This window comes from Rhinatrema bivittatum, chromosome 13, assembly GCF_901001135.1.
Source record: "Rhinatrema bivittatum chromosome 13, aRhiBiv1.1, whole genome shotgun sequence".
Classification (NCBI taxonomy): domain Eukaryota; kingdom Metazoa; phylum Chordata; class Amphibia; order Gymnophiona; family Rhinatrematidae; genus Rhinatrema; species Rhinatrema bivittatum.
In genome coordinates, this window is record NC_042627.1 from 45,763,204 (window position 1) to 45,780,116 (window position 16,913).

At 44.5% G+C, this 16,913-nt stretch overlaps 1 protein-coding gene across 6 annotated transcripts in view; it reads right to left on the reverse strand.

Annotated features, from left to right (window-relative positions):
• The window catches only part of CGNL1 (cingulin like 1), a 231,078-nt gene that overhangs the window by 150,708 nt on the left and 63,457 nt on the right, over positions 1-16,913 (reverse strand). For all 6 annotated transcript variants that reach the window (XM_029574341.1, XM_029574342.1, XM_029574344.1 and 3 more), the window contains exons 5-8: positions 13,180-13,281; positions 11,110-11,258; positions 6,876-7,017; positions 5,320-5,532 (exon numbers count right to left, since the gene is read on the reverse strand). In XM_029574341.1, coding sequence (XP_029430201.1) covers positions 5,320-5,532; positions 6,876-7,017; positions 11,110-11,258; positions 13,180-13,281 — 606 coding nt within the window. The remainder of the gene's footprint in view (positions 1-5,319; positions 5,533-6,875; positions 7,018-11,109; positions 11,259-13,179; positions 13,282-16,913) is intronic.

Consider the following 16,913-nt stretch of genomic DNA (forward strand, 5'->3'; position numbering starts at 1 on the left):
GGTACTTGAGCGTTGGACCTGTCCGCTAGTAGGTCCATGCCTGATCCACAATCATCTGGAAGGCCGTGGATGACAGCTGCCATTCCCCCGGGTTTAGGCTTTCTCTGCTGAGGAAGTCTGCCGTGGTGTTGTCCTTCCCGGCGATGTGGACGGCGGAGATGTCCTGGAGATTTGCTTCCGCCCAAGCCATCAGGGGGGCTATTTCTAAGGATACCTGTCGGCTTCTGGTTCTGCCCTGTCGGTTGATGTATGCCACCATGGTGGCATTGTCTGACATCACTCTGACTGCTCTGTTTCGAAGTCTGTGGGCAAATCGCAGGCAGGCTAACCTGACTGCCCGTGCCTCTAGTCGGTTGATGTTCCACCCCGACTCTTCTCTGTTCCACCGCCCTTGGGCGGTTAGCTCTTCGCAGTGTGCTCCCCAGCCGCTCAGGCTGGCATCTGTAGTGAGCAGGGTCCAGGTTGGGGAGGACATTTTTTACCCCCGGCTCGTGTGGCCGGGCTGCAGCCACCACAGTAACTGATTCCGTACTCTGGCCGGTAGAGGTAGATGCACGGTGTAGTTCTGTAATCGTGGGCTCCACCGAGATAGGAGGGCGCGCTGTAACGGTCTCATATGAGCCCGTGCCCATGGTACCACTTCCAGAGTGGACGCCATTAGGCCGAGGACCTGTAGGTAATCCCAAGCTGTGGGCCGGGTGGTGCTCAGCAGAGTCTGTAAACGATTCCGGAGTTTTGATCTCCTCTTGGAGGTCAGGCTGACTTTGTCTCCCTGGGTGTCGAATCGGACTCCTAGGTATTCCAGCGACTGCGAAGGCTGTAGGGAACTCTTGTTTGTGTTGACTACCCATCCTAGGCTTTCCAGAAGAGATATAACTCTGTTGGTTGCCTGGTGGCTCTCCTCCGGTGACTTTGCCCTGATCAGCCAATCATCTAGGTAGGGATGGACGAGAATTCCTTCCTTCCTGAGTGACGCCGCCACCACTACTATTACCTTGGTAAAGGTCCGCGGCGCGGTGGCTAACCTGAAGGGTAAAGCCCGGAACTGAAAGTGTTGTTTCAGGACTTTGAAGCGTAAGTAGCGCTGGTGATCCCGATGGATTGGGTTATGCAAGTAGGCCTCTGACAGATCCAGGGATGTGAGATACTCCCCTGGCTGTATTGCACTTCGGACTGACCGCAGAGTTTCCATGCGAAATCCTGGGACCCTTAAGTGCCGGTTGACTGACTTGAGGTCCAGGACGGGTCTGAAGGTGCCCCCCTTCTTGGGTACGATGAAATAAATGGAGTAATGCCCAGAATTTATCTCCCATGCAGGCACAGTTTTGAAAGTTCCCCCTCCCTGTGATCATTTTCTGTTGTACGTTCAGCCTAGCTGTCCCTCTGGCTGAGTGGCTCCTTGCAGGGCTAGTTTTTTATATCCATCCCCCACCCCCCCCCCCCCCCCACACACCACAATGTGCGGGCATCCTTTGACTCTCAGCCCGTTGGTCTGGCTACTTCCCTGTTGTCATGCGGTTATCATTTCCATAGCCTTCTCGCAGCCAGAGTTGCATCAGCACAGTCCCTACCCCAGATGTCTGAGTGTATTCTAGATATAGATACCAAATGAAGTCATTGATGTTCAGGCTGCGGTATTGATCGCTTCCTGATCCCATTGACTTACTAAACTACTGTGGGCATTTTTCAGATTACACTGATACAGAATGCTCCACAATCTCAGTTGCTTTTGTTTTACATAAAAATCCAGGTTTCATAGTGTCAGTGATGTATCAGCAACACGTTTACTCAGTCAGAAGCCAAGGTTTGGACTTTGTCTAAACAGAAGTCTCAGATTTGCTTGAAGACGCTTCCAGTAATCAGATTTGCATGACATTGGTCCCATACATTTTAGCAACATTCTTTCTGTGATCTCTAGATTCTCATTTGTGGAGTTCATTTCATACTAAAATGTGGTAGGTGTGAATGAATCAGTAAAGAAGTAGATAGGACTTGATTTCACAAGGTGTTCCTTCCCTTTTTAAAATCCGACTTCTCTTTAGGAGCTCATCCAAATGAAACAGGATCTGCAAGAGACGCTGGTGATGAAAGAGGAGCAAGAGGAAATCTTAAAAAAGAGAGAGCAAGAGCTCACGGCTCTGAAAGGAGCTTTGAAAGAAGGTGTCAACTCATGACCAGGAAATTGATAAACTCAAAGAGCAATATGATAAAGAACTGAAGAAGCTGAGGGAAAATGTAGAAGAAGCAGCAAAGGTGAGTTATGGCTTTTAGGGACAGGAGCATCCACAAGGTAGCTTCCAGTGCCGCCCTCTTGAGGGGTGGACAAGGAGATTCCACAAACTTGTCCGGAGGGGGATGAAGGAAGTCCAGGTAATACCCTTCTCGGATGATAGCGAGGACCCACTGGTCCAAAGTAATCTCGACCCATCTGCGGTAGAATAGGGTTAGCCTGCCCCCTATGGCTTCTTCCCCCAGATGGGTCGGCTGATTTTCATTGTGGGGTGCGGCCGGGACCCGAACCTGAGCCGGTTCCCCTCTTGTTGTGCCTGGTCCGAAAGGACTGGTTCTTGGTCTGAGAACAAGGTGCTTGGTAGCTAGTCCTGTAGGGGTTGAAGCTTTGAGAGCTTCTACCTCTGGATGGCCTAGGAAAAGGGCGCTGGTTCCTCCTTGTCTTCTGGTAGACGGGGTAATAGAGAGGCGCCCCATTTGTTAGCCAGTTTCTCGAGGTCGCTGCCGAACAGGAGGGATCCCTTAAAGGGCATTCTTGGAGGAGGAGTCGGCCGACCAATTTCGTAGCCAGAACTGTCTCCTGGCTGCCACTGAGGATGACACTCCCTTGGCTACCATACGAACTAAGTCGGAGGCAGCGTCAGTGAGGAACGAGAGAGCTGATTCCATTTCTTCTCCCGGGGTGTTGTTCCTGGCTTGTGATAAACAGGAACGCGTCACCACGGTGCAGCAGGTCGCGATTCGTAGGGACATGGCTGCCACCTCGAAGGCTTGTTTCAGAATGGCGTCCAGGCGCCGGTCATGTGCATCCTTGAGGGCCGCCCCTCCCTCCACTGGAATGGTGGTGCGCTTCACAATTGCGCAAACTATGGCGTCTACCTTGGGGCATGCCAGCAGCTCCTTGGTTGCCGGGTCCAGGGGGTACATGCTAGACAAGGCCCGACCTCCTTTGAATGAGGCCTCCGGCGCATTCCACTCCAGATCGATTAGCTGCTGTGCTGCTTGAAGGAGGGGAAAATGGTGAGCCGTTTGACGAAGGCCCTCTAGCAGGGGGTTCATTCTAGGTTCCCCTGGGGTGCCTTGGCCCGGTATAGCCAGCTCAGACAGGCATTGAGAGACCAGGTCTGGGAGATCCTCCTTAAGAAAGAAGCGTCTCATGGTTCAATACGGCTCTATCCCCGAGGGAAGTTCTCCCTGCTCGGGGAGTTCGCCTTCTTCCTCAGAGCAATCTGAATCCCCATAAAAGTGGGGCTTCCGGGTGGCAGGTGGCCGTGCCTAGGTCTAGAGGGTCCAGGGGCAGGGTCATCCGGTACGTATACGTATGGGTCCGTTCGGGGATCAGACTGCATTTTGACAAAGGCATGAATCCCCTTGAATAATTCCACCCAGGAGAGCGAAGCAGGGTCTAGCCTTAGGGGCACCAGGTCTCTAGGGTTCCCCGTCTGCTCACCTCGGCCTGCTAGGTCCGGGGTGTTCCCTGAGGAACTGGCAATTAATCTGGGCTGGGACCGGCCCTGGCCTGGAACTCCCAGGGCCTCCTCACATTGGGCACATAGGGAGTCTGCTTCCTCGCTCTGTGTGGCTCTGAGGTGGCATGCTGAGCAGAGGCCTAGAGCTCTTATGCCTGATTCTGGAGGTGCCGGCTCTGTGGACGCATGGGCTCTCATACGCTCCATCGCGTCTGTTATCTCTATGCGCCGGTGCGCTCCCAGCCGAAAGTATGCGCCTTGTAATATGCGTGAAAGATGTGCGCCCATCAACGTGCGCCCATCAACGTGCGCCCAAACAATATAATATGCGCCCAATTACTTTCGGGCGCCTAACATACGCGCCCGTTGCCTGCGCTTAGTCTGGTCTGAACACTAGATCGAGGCGGCGAACCAAGGCAGATGGCGACGGCGAGCAGGCAGCAAAATGGCGGGCTTCCACGTAGGCAGACCCCGCTAATCCTCACTCTTCGGAGACCAGCAAAAGTAAAGATGTACGCCTTACCTGATCTTCGGCGCTTCCCAGCTGCGACCCGGGCGGTCTCCGGCTGCGGAGGGAGAGGGTGATTACTGTCACCGCCGTGCTCGAAGAAGTGCACCCGCTGCCTCTAAGCCGCGCCCGAACTCGTCTCGCTCGGGGGCCAAGTCCTCACCGCGAACGGATCGGGACCGAGGCTGCCTCTATGCCGCGCCCGAGCCCTTCTCACTCGGGGGCTAGGTCCCCGCCGCGATTCGGCCACCGGACCGAGGCTCTTACCTCCGAGGGACCACGGAAATCACCTCGGGAAACTCAACTGGGGGAGGGACCCGAGGGTATCACCGCAGGAGTGCGGGGCTCGTCAGGATTCTTCTATGAATTTAATAGTTAGAATTTGGAAGAACGCTCAGCGAGCGTGAGGTAGCTCCAAACTGCTTTGGAGACGGAAATTACTGAGCTTCTGCACTTCCTGCAGGGGTATATGTACTACGTGCTGACGTCAGATCCGTCTCCAACTGCTAGCACGAGCACACTATACCCATTCGTTCTGAGTCCATCTGCTACACGCTAGGAAATGCTGCCCTTTCAATTAAGATCCTGCAGTCAGAAGCAAGCCTGCATTTCAGCTGTAAATGTTGCATTCCTCAATGTAGGAGCTGCACCACAGACTAATATCTTGTATCAGATAAACAGGTAAACTCTATTTGAAAGATCAAGTCTGTAAGAACAGGCAGGAAAGTCTCACCCTTTTTTTCTGCTCACTCAGCCCTTAAAGCAAACAGAAAACCTTCCATTAATATCTAGAAGCAGACTAAGCAAAGTTTAAAAGAGTACTTCTAACTAGTATACTGCTTTTACAACCAAGTTTCACCTAAAATGCAGGACTCTAGCTATGGCAGCTAACAACCTTTTAAAATTCTTGTTCAAACTAAAGATTTTGAAGTAGCCCAAGTAATGAATGCTCATTATGTTTAAAGATGATTACAATGTTCAGAGCATTAAACAGTAGCATACAGCTTCATTTGAAATGCAGTCTTCAACTTTACTCATTTTTTTATTTCTAATCACAATCAAATACTACATCAATTCTACAAAACACTTAACACAGGGCTCACCATAACTCACCTTTGCTGCTTCTTCTACATTTTCCCTCAGCTTCTTCAGTTCTTTATCATATTGCTCTTTGAGTTTATCGATTTCCTGGTCATGAGTCGACACCTCTTCTTTCAAAGCTCCTTTCAGAGCCGTGAGCTCTCGCTCTCTCTTTTTTAAGATTTCCTCTTGCTCCTCTTTCATCACCAGCGTCTCTTGCAGATCCTGTTTCATTTGGATGAGCTCCTAAAGAGAAGTCGGATTTTAAAAAAGGGAAGGAACACCTTGTGAAATCAAGTCCTATCTACTGCTTTACTGATTCATTCACACCTACCACATTTTAGTATGAAATTAACTCCACAAATGAGAATCTAGAGATCACAGAAAGAATGTTGCTAAAATGTATGGGACCAATGTCATGCAAATCTGATTACTGGAAGCGTCTTCAAGCAAATCTGAGACTTCTGTTTAGACAAAGTCCAAACCTTGGCTTCTGACTGAGTAAACGTGTTGCTGATACATCACTGACACTATGAAACCTGGATTTTTATGTAAAACAAAAGCAACTGAGATTGTGGAGCATTCTGTATCAGTGTAATCTGAAAAATGCCCACAGTAGTTTAGTAAGTCAATGGGATCAGGAAGCGATCAATACCGCAGCCTGAACATCAATGACTTCATTTGGTATCTATATCTAGAATACACTCAGACATCTGGGGTAGGGACTGTGCTGATGCAACTCTGGCTGCGAGAAGGCTATGGAAATGATAACCACATGACAACAGGGAAGTAGCCAGACCGACGGGCTGAGAGTCAAAGGATGCCCGCACATTGTGGTGTGTGGGTGGGGGGAGGGGGGATGGATATAAAAAACTAGCCCTGCTTTCAGGCTTGCCTACATGGCAAGGAGCCACTCAGCCAGAGGGACAGCTAGGCTGAATGTACAACAGAAAATGATCACAGGGAGGGGGAACTTTCAAAACTGCCTGGCCAATAGGCTGAAAATTTCATGCACAGAGAAAGCATTGCTGGGGAGGGATCTGCACTAATGCACACTTTCTCGTGTGCATTTTCTTGGTGCATTTGTGCGGATGTTTTTGCAGGTGAGATTGTGCAGTGGGATCATTGTCAAAAGCAAAAATGGGCACATACTTTCCTTTTGAAAACTGGCATAACGTGCATGAATTTGCTGGTAACTTACATGGGATGTTACAAAATGTCCCCTATAAAGCTTTGCTTTTGTAACTAACTACAATTTGTTTGTTTGTTTTTTTTTTTTTTAAAGATTTTTTGTTAACTACGATTCTCCGTGTAATGTTGACTGATGCTTCAGACTGTATTGACTGGAAATTCTATCACTGTTGGCACTTCAAACACCAATCGGTGATCCCAGTAAAACAAATGGAAAATCCAGTAACCACCAAAATCTAAATCACTCTGCCTTCTGGAGACAATTTTCCTACGACAAGTTAAGCCTCAATAGCCCAGATTGGTCACCCCACAGCTGGAAGTTAATACAATGTTGACTATGTTGTAAGCAATGTCTATTCTTGGTTAAGAAGACCTGCTGGACAAACGCTGCTGCTAACCTCTATCAAAGCATCTCTTTCCCCATCGCAGCTTCTAGAATTTTTTGCATCGTCCAGCTCATCATGCATTTCCGACAGCTGATCCTGCAGGTCCCTTATTTCGGTCTGGTATTGCTCTCGTTCCATCTTAATCTGAAACAGCCTGACCATTAAAAAAAATATATTCTTATTAATTAAAAAAAAAAATAAATGTCACATTCAAATACAGAGAGCATGATAATAGGTGGGGTCTATCTCGGTTTCAGTGGTAAGGTAAGAGGTAAATACTATTAAAAAAAACATAAAAAGAACGTGGAGACATAGCTAAAGGAGAGCAGGGAAGAGAAAGAATCATCAACTTTCACAATAAAGCAGGTTTTGTGAAACTATGCCACATGTCAAGTGAGGGTAAATGTGGTGCTAAGGATGAGGAATGGAGGAAAGGAAATATTGAGCTACATTTAATAAGACTCATAAATCCCACTATGATGAATCAAACATTTGTTAAATCAGAGCTCTCTCATACAATTATCTCATTCTGTATACAGCATATGTGCTCAATATATTTATTTCTATCTTCTAATTAAAACAGAGTTTAAGTGGTAACTGGAAGAGTAAAAAAAAAAAAGTTTCTGCAAAGCAAGTACCTGTAAGCGAGCACATCAAGAACTACTATCCATGGGAGGTCAGTGACACTGTCTCTTGGGAAGGATCACCAACCAAAAAACTGAAGTCTTACAAAACATGAAACTAAAAAGCTCACTTCTTCCATTTCTTCCCTTTCCACATCATAATTATGCTGGTTTAAGTGACTACACTTCTGACAAGTGAGGTAAGAGGAGGGAAGATTAAATGTGAATTGCTAAATCAAACAAATCGGTCATATCAAGAATAAAAATTGTATTCCTGAAACATGAAACACAGCCAATGAGCATTTGGAGGGCTGTTTCCAAAATCTGCCAGATGTGGTTTGGAGTATCCCTTCTGCGGAATCTACAAGAAGTAGAGAGATAGTGGATGCCCTTCAAGGGGTTCTGCTCAAACAAATGGTACCAGAACCCACAAGGGAGGGTGTGATTCTTAATCTAGTGCTCACAAATGAGGAAAATGTCTCTAATATTTGGGTAGGTGCTCACCTGAGCACCAGTGATAATTGGACGGCATGGTTTGATATCGCAAATAAAATACAGAGATGTAACACCTTTGAAGACCAGAGTTTTGAATTTCAAATATACTGACTTAAATGGGGATGTTCCTGGGGGAAGAACTAGAAGACTGAAAGATAATGGGTGAATGGAAAAACAGGGGGCTAAATTTAAAGGAGCTATTACAAAGGCAACGAATCTATACGTCAGAAAAGTAAACAAAAGTAAGAGGAAAAATAAACAGACCTGGTTCTCAAAGGAGGTTTCTGAAAAAATGCAGGCAAAGTTCAAGAAGTATAAAAGGATTCCAAAAAGAAGAACACAGGGAATAATACCTGGTGAAACTGAGGGAAATGAAGAAAGAAATCAGGAAAGTAAAAGGTCACATTTGTTAACTTCTTTTCAGAAGACATGGAGCTACCTCCCAGCAATTTAGGAATTTGATCTGAACAGTAACGTTTGGGTGGGCAGGTACCCTTCACATTCTCAGTACTCTCAGTATTCTTATTCTCAACTTTCTCATAGCGCATGCCCCTACTAAAATTGGTCCTGACCACTAGTTGGCTCCCTATCACAACACTGTGGCCTAGGCTCACATTACCCTAATCTGATTTCATTCCGGTGGTACCCACAGCGTGTCTCCGGACCATCTGGGGGACAGTTTTTTATTTTACCATTCATATCAATGAATGGTAAAATAGTCCCAGGAAAAGGGAGGGGGGGGGGAGGGAGGGAGGGAAGGGGGTTAAACATCAGAACATACTCTTAGACCTTCTGTAGAGCAACCACTGTGTCAATAATAAATTCTAACAATGCTTTTTCGTTCATCAGTTTATTGTTAATGCTTCCATGTTACAGACTGGTTGTTTACTTGTCATGTTGTTTAAATGCAATAAAATATAAAAAAAATTTTAAAAAAAGGTCAAATGGAAGAAAGGACTGCCAAAGAGGTAAAGTGAGGACACAAAACATTTTTCATATATATCAGAGAAAGAAAGGAGGCCAGAAGTGGTATAGTGAAATTGAAAGGTGATAAGGAGCAATGTGTGGAGAACGAGAAAGAAATGGCAGAAATATTAAATGAATATTTCAGTTCAGTGTTCACTGAAAATGACCATGGAGAAGGACCGTTGCTGGTTGACGAGGCTGTAGATGGGGAAGGAGGTAGAAGAAACTCCATTTACAGAACAAATTTTATAGGAAGAGCTAGGCAAACAAAGTGGACACTGGATACTGAAAGAACTCAGATGTGCTGGTGGGTCTGCTGAAAGATCTGTCCAATAGATCCCTGGAAACAGGAGTGGTGATCCTGCTTCACAAGAGTGGTAGAGGAGAGGAGGCTAGAAATTACAGAGCAGTTGGCAGGGCAGCTCTTTCTTCAGAGTAGGTTCCATTTACCATTACACGCTGTCATCTGTCAGTCAACCAGTTTGTTATCCACGCCACCAGTTTGGCATTCACTAGGGGAAGGTACTGTCAAGACAAATCTGATTGATTTTTTTGAGTGGGTGACTAGAGAATTGGATAGAGAGCTTGATGTGATCTACTTGGATTTCAGCAAAGCTTTTGATATGGTCCTGCATAGGAGGCTTGTGAATAAAATGAGAAGCTTGGGAGTGGTGGCGTGGATAACGAACTGGTTGACTGACAGGTGACAGCTTGTAATGGTAAAATGGAACCTACTCTGAAGAAAGAACCGTGCTAAATAGAGTGCCACAGGGATCTGTTCAATATTTTTGGGAGTGACACTGCAGAAGGAATAGAAGGAAAATTATGTCTATTTGTGGATGATACTAAGATCTGCAATAAAGTGGGCATGCCTGAAGGAATAGAGAGAATGAAAAGTGATTTAAGAAAGCTTGGTTGAGGATTTGACAACTGGGATTCAATGTTAAGAAGTGCAGAGTCATGCATCTGGGTTGCGGTAATCCAAAAGAGCTGTATGTGATTGGGGGTGAAAGACTGATGTGCACGGACCAAGAGAGGGATCATGGGGTAATAGTATCTGGCGACATGAAGATGGCGAAGCAATATGACAAGAAATAGCTAAAGCCAGAAGAATGCTGGGCTGCACAGAGAGAGAGGAATAACCAGTAGGAAAAAGAAGGAAATAATGCCCCTGTACAGGTCCTTGGTGACTCATCTGGAGTATTGCGTTCAGTTCTGGAGCCCATATCTCCAGAGAAGGGTGACCAAAATGGTGTGGGGTCAGTATTGGAAGACTTATCATGAGAGGCTGAAGGATCTAAATATGTATGCCCTGGAAGAGAAGAGTTGCAGGGGAGATATGATACAGACCTTCAGATACTTGAAAGGTTTTAACGAGGCACAAACTTCAAACCTTTTCTATTGGAAAGCAAACAGTTGAACTAGAGGTCACAAAATGAAGCTCCAGGGAGGATGACTCAGAACCAACATCAGGAAATATTTCTTCATGGAGAGGGTGGTGGATGCCTGGAATGCCTTTCCGGAGAAAGTGGTGAAGACGAAAACAGTCAAAGAATTCAAAGAGGCATGGGAGTAACTTGCTGGTACAGCAGTTACTACCCTTATCCAATAATCTTTGATGCTGTCAATGCAACTGCATCATTGCCGTCTACTTCAGCGGCTGGGAAAAAAAGAGGAATTGGATTTAGACAACAACCAATGAAGGCACTGACTTTTACATGGGGAGTAACCTGCACAGAGCAGCAGTTACTATCCTTAAAACACAAGGCATGGGATTACTACTCTTAATCAATAAGCCTTGATACTTTTGACGCAAATGCAACATTACTCCACTCTTTAACCATGGGGGATGGGGGTCTCACGTGGTTTGGTATCATGTGCACGTGGGAATCTGGTACATGCAAAGTAACGTTTACTGAGCTCCGAGAGCTGAGTCCATGTTGGTGCCATCATCAGATATCAATCATGAGCTAGGACAATTCATGCCTGCTTGTCGACAGAGGATATAACCATTACAACAGACCTAGTATAAAGGGCATGACATTGATTCCACTCTTCTGAAAGTCTCTCCTCTTTTCAGAGGAATAGAACATTAGAATCATCATGAAAAGAATAATTAAGTGAATTATGGCAAGAGGAAAAAAAAAAATTTTCTCACTCACTCTTGAAGGTTTTTCCTAAGTTCCCTCTCACTTTCACTCAATCGGTTTCGCAGTTCATTACTTTCTTGCATACTTTCTTCAAGTTGTTTTTGGATGGTCCTCATGTTTATTCTTATCCTCTCCTTTTCTTCGTTAGTATTGCTCTGATTCTAGATTAAACAATAATATACATGTAAGAGTTTCAACGTATATTACATACTGAAGGTCTCAAAACACTCACATAGTACAATTTATTGTTGCGACAAAGATATCAAACTATAAAGATTCCATACTCTACATATACAGCACTTCATGAATACCAGAAACCTACTCAAAAGATCCATGTGTTTTGTAAACTACTGCAGTACAGGTCATGACACTCATAAAAAGTCAGTTCCCTTCCAGACAAAGAGAACATAATTAAGTGGCAGCCTACCCTGCTCAAGCAAACATTGTGAGTCCATGCTGAGAAAATCATTCTGTCAATAACCTAAGTGATAACTTTCTTTAATGTATCTGGATGTCAAGCATTTTTTATGCTAATCGTTACATGACACACATTTGGTTTCTCTGTAACAAAAATGCTACAACTATTCCATTAAAAAGGTGCGCCACAGATAACTTGGGAACACTAACACACAGGACCATCTCCAGGGGCGGATTCTGGGTAAAGATCAGCCCGGGAATTTTCCGCCTAGGCCGGCCCAGGAGATACCCCATGGTCTGCTGAGCGTGGCTCTGTCGCAGCCGCACTCAGCAGACCACGTAACTAGAGCGACTGGCCTACCGGGGGATACCGGATCCCCTGATATTTGTCAAAATCTTGTCAAATGGAAAGTAGCCACAGAAATGAAGTGACCTCCTCTATAAAGCCCAAGGATGAGGATGTTGTCAGGGATTTGGGCTGAGTTAGAGAATTCCTGAATGTTTTATTAGGACTGAACAGGAGAAGGTTATTCTAAAAAAATATTTGGAAAAATTGCTTTGAAAAGAAGATTAATAGCTAGAAACAAAATGGACCAAAATTACATTTTTCAACATTCTGGAGAGAAAAGAGATAGACTGACTCTATTCAATAAATGGGGGTCTATTCAATAAATGGCAATATAGAATTTATCACGGAAAGCTGCTGTCTTCTCATAATAAATTTATCACCCTATTAAAAAAAAAAAAGCACGCAATGAAATCATGAAAAAAAGATTCAAATGTATTGATTTAGAAAACAGCAAAATGGAAGCAGGCGAGCACATGACTGACAGCTGCAAACTGGATATTAATCACCCAAAATATCAATGGCAGGCAATTGTGTGAAAGTGACCAAATTTGGGGTCTAAGGTGACATGTTAAACTAAAGTAAGCTGAAAAAGCCATAACACAGAGTTTTTAATAGGAAAAAGAAGGACTTTTGTAGTCTGCATGTGCCCAAAACTATTTCTGGTGGCACACCTAACCAGCCAGGTTCTCAGGGAGTCCTTAATGAATATCTCATGCATATTCATTGTGTCAATCCTGAAAAGCCAACTAGACAGGTGTGCCTTCAAGAAAGGACTGGGAAAACAGACTTGATGCAACAAATATATTTAGCTGCTACATTAGTTTGCTGTAATAAAAAATGTTAGCACAGGTACCTTTATATGCGAGTTGTGTCCTGGAGCTCAGCCATCATACTGCCACTCAGCAGCCCATAATTACATGCTGCCCCCCCCCCCCCCCCGCCCCGCCAAGAAAGGTATTTTGGGGTTTTTTTTTACAATATTTACTTAAATATTTAATATTTTTATAATGATTTATTTTATTCAAGTTAAAACCCCAAATTACTTAAACATGTTACAAAGTCATGACATTTTTTTTTAATGAAAAAAAATCTCTTTCAACCATCACACATTTTATACATGAGTAGGAAGAGATTATAGTCCACTGTATACATCTTGTGAGGATAATTTGTGAGTTCAGTCTTGTATGCCGCAGATATGTGGTCATGCTTTGCCACTTTACCAATGATTAAAGTCTTAGCAGAAGGTGCTGAATTAGTAGCATTAGTGATCTAATTAGATGATTATGACTGCACATTCAAAATACAGCAATATACACCTTGATTTCCTTATCCAGTTTCTCCTGTAGTTCAGTCACTTTCTTCTCCAGTTCAGTCTTCTGTTCCACCAGTGCTTTGATTTCAGTTGAAGAATCAACAACCTAGAATTACAGAAATAGTTCATTCAAAAAGCCATCAGCACACTGATTTTTGAACACAGCACAACTGAAAGCCACAATGACCTTCGGCAGCTTGGAGCAGGTCCATGTTTTGCTTCAGTAGTTTTGAGAAAAAAAAAAAGCGCTCACCAAGGAAAAACAAATGTTGCTCCATACCCTAAAGCTTCTGATTTAGGTTTACTACAATAATTTTTTTATGTGATGATTTCACATGGAAAAAAAATAAATAAGACAATGCCTTCAGGATACACCTGATAATGAACAAGAGGCCAATTATAATAGTCTTCTTTGTGGAGGATTTTACAGGGCAGCCCAGCCAAATCTTCCAGTCAATTCTACAATTCAACCTCTACAGCGGAAGGACGGGGGTGGGTAGGTGAGGGGAAGAGATATTTCATGCAGCCATGGCATGACCTGACTCTCCACCCCCACCCCAGATAGTATGAGTTTCCTGTGGCAGGCACGATCTGCTCCAGAGAAAATAAGGCGGATCATCTTGAAATGTTGCCACAAACACGTGCACAAGTCTGCTTTGTGAATCTACTTGCACAAGTTATGGCTGCTATTTAATTAGCACAAAAATGAAAAAAAAAAAAAAAACTTTCCTGAAAAGTTTTGTGACAGCTGAATTTTACTAAGTGCAAGCCCAAGTTCCAACCCCATCTCCAGAAGGCCTCCACTCACACTGGTTAAACACCCACCTGGACAGAATGCCCGCTGATAAGTTTACCTGCATATTGGATTAAAGGGGAATAATTCTGTAAGAGGTCACGTCTGCAAGCAAAACACAGCTCTAAAAAGTACCCACAAAGCATTGAAAGGAGGTTCTCATTTTATTTACAGTAATTCCAGCCTGTAACTAAAAAACAAAATGAGAACTTAATTACTGGCATAAGACAGCATTTAATTTGCGGTGCAAGTATCGTGCACAGCGAGGTAACTCTATACAGGACACTGAGGAAAGGAGCGATGAGTGAACGGCTGCTGCTGCTATATGAGAGGGGGTTGATAGGTTGCTGCAGTGGGAAGTGGGGTAGGATCAGAGGCTGCTGCTCCTGTTGAAGTGGGGAGGGTTTGAGAAAGAGGGGGGCTGCTGGAGACAGAAAGAGAGAAGGCACAAAGTAGAGTGTTTTAAGAGTCAGAGTGGTCAGTAGCGTTTGCCCATGAGTCTGTGCTGGAAGATCTGTTGGACCTCCTCCTGCTTAAAAATTAGTGACTACCACTGCTTTAGTATATCTATTGTCAAATCACCAGTGAATTGGTTCCAGTTCTCTTAAAATCACAGTCATTGCTTTCAAAACTAAGGAGACTACGTGAGCAGCATTTATGAATTATAAGTAAAGCACGCTTGCTTACCTGTAAACAAGGTTTCTCCATAAACAGTAGCTTGAATCAGCCATAATGTGTCAGTGACATCATGGACCCAGCTCTCAGATCTCAGTAAATGTCTTACCAACCATGCTTGGGAGTTTCCACATGCAATCGCTGCCTTGTGAGTCCCCAGTCTCTTCCAGTATGTCAGCTTTAGCGAGGTGGGCAGGTATTCAAGTATGGCAAATTCAGCCTGCTATCTACAGAGAGCCCTATACACAGGTAAGCAAACTTGCTTTCTCAGTTGACAAGCAGGCATGAGTCAACATAAAGCATGGGGAGTCCCAAGCAGAGGGTTGCACTGTAGAGCACCTACTAACAGACAATCCTGCCACAACTGGTGGAGAGTGGATTACTAGGTGAACAGGCTGTACAGAACTACTTCTGCAAGTTACTATCTCCTTGGCACATGTTGTCCAGACAGTGCTGGGACTTGAAGGTGTGAACAGATGACCAAGTAGCAGTTTTGTACAGGTCTTCAATGGACGTGATTCTGAGATGAACCTCTGAAGTTACCATGGCTCTCAACCGATGAGTCCTGACAGAGTCTGCAAGCTAAGCCAGTGCATAAGTGTGCACAATTCAATCTATTTAGACAATTTGGCCATACTCTTCCCAATTGGGATCAAAGGACACAAACAGTCGAAAAGCTTGATAGTGATGTTGAGTCCTCTTTAGGTAATACACTAGGGCTCTCTAACAGTCCAAGAAGAGCCAGTTCTCCTTTGTGTGCACGTGGTCTTGGAAAGAACATTGCCAGCTTGAACATAAGACAGTCATAATGGCTCATCAATGGTCTATCAAGCCCAGTATTTTGTTTCCAACAATAGCCAAGCTAGGTCACAAGTATCTAGCAAGATCCCAAATAGATAAATTCCATGATGCTCATGATTAGGGATAAGTAGTGGGTTTCCCCATGTCTTCCTGGTTAATAACTATTTATGGAGTTTTCCTCCAGGAACTTGCCCAAACCTTTTTAAAGCTCACTCCATTTTTGTCTTTACCATATCCTCCAGCAATGAATTTCAGAGCGTAATCGTGCATGGAGTGAAAAAACTATTTTTCTCCAATTTGTTTTGAAATGTACTACTTTGTAGATTAATGGTTAATGTGGAAAGCAGATACCACTTTCAGACAGATTTTAGGGTTGAAAAAAAGCACAGGTATGATGAATATGAAACCAGAGCCTGCAATTTTCTCTTACTCTTTACGTTGAAGAGAAGGCAACCAGAAACACTTTGCAGGTGAGTCCACCCACTCGAGAGGCTCAAAGAGCTGTTTCATGAGTTGAGTTATGACTATGCTGAAGTTCCAGAGCACTGGAGGTTTACTAACTGGAGGCTAGGAACGCCAGAAACTCTTCATGAATTTAGATAGTACAGGGTAGAGTGTTATCAGAGCTCCTTCCATCTGCTGTTGATATGCCGCAATAGTCCTGACAGGAACTTTGACTGAAGGCATGCTCAGGCTAGAAGATGAGAAAAACAGGTATTGTACATGACCCTTAGGCCACAGGAAAAGCGAGCCAGCTATAATCCCAAACCATGTTGAGTACCTCTTCCACTTGAAACTGTTAAGACGTTCAAGATAAAGGCTTCCTGGCTGAAATTAGCATACCGTCCACCTCCTTACGAAGGAATAAGGAGACTATTGCACATTCAACATCCATGCCATGAAGACACAGTGGCAGGTTTGGATGGCAAAGAATAAGACTGCCTGAACAGATGGATGAGAAATGCAAACTACACTTGTCACGGCCAGGGCTGTACAGTAAAGATTACCCTCGCCCTGTCCTGAAAGATGTTTTGGACAGTCCTGGCAGGAAGGGATTATTGGCAGGTACACAGATTAGATCCATACTCCAGTCTGGCATAAAAGCATTGGGAGCTAATCTGTAGTTGCTTGGATGCACGGAGTCAAACCTTTCAACTTTCCTGTTGTCCTCCATAGTGAACAGGTTGATCACCAGCGTTCCCCATAAACTGAACAAGTTGTTCATAACCTTTTGAAACAAGGGCAGAACTATGCTGAGAAGATTGCTAATGAATTCTGGTTTCCTAGAAAGTAAATTACCTGATGTGTTGTGATGACTGGCCCATGACCAGATTCAGAGGGTATACTAGCCTGTGCCTCCTTGTTTGTTCACACAGAATATTGCCACCTGATTGTTTGTCTGCATCAAGATTTATTTTGTTCAATTGCAGATGGGAGAAAGCCCTAAGGTCATACAAAGGCTAAATCCA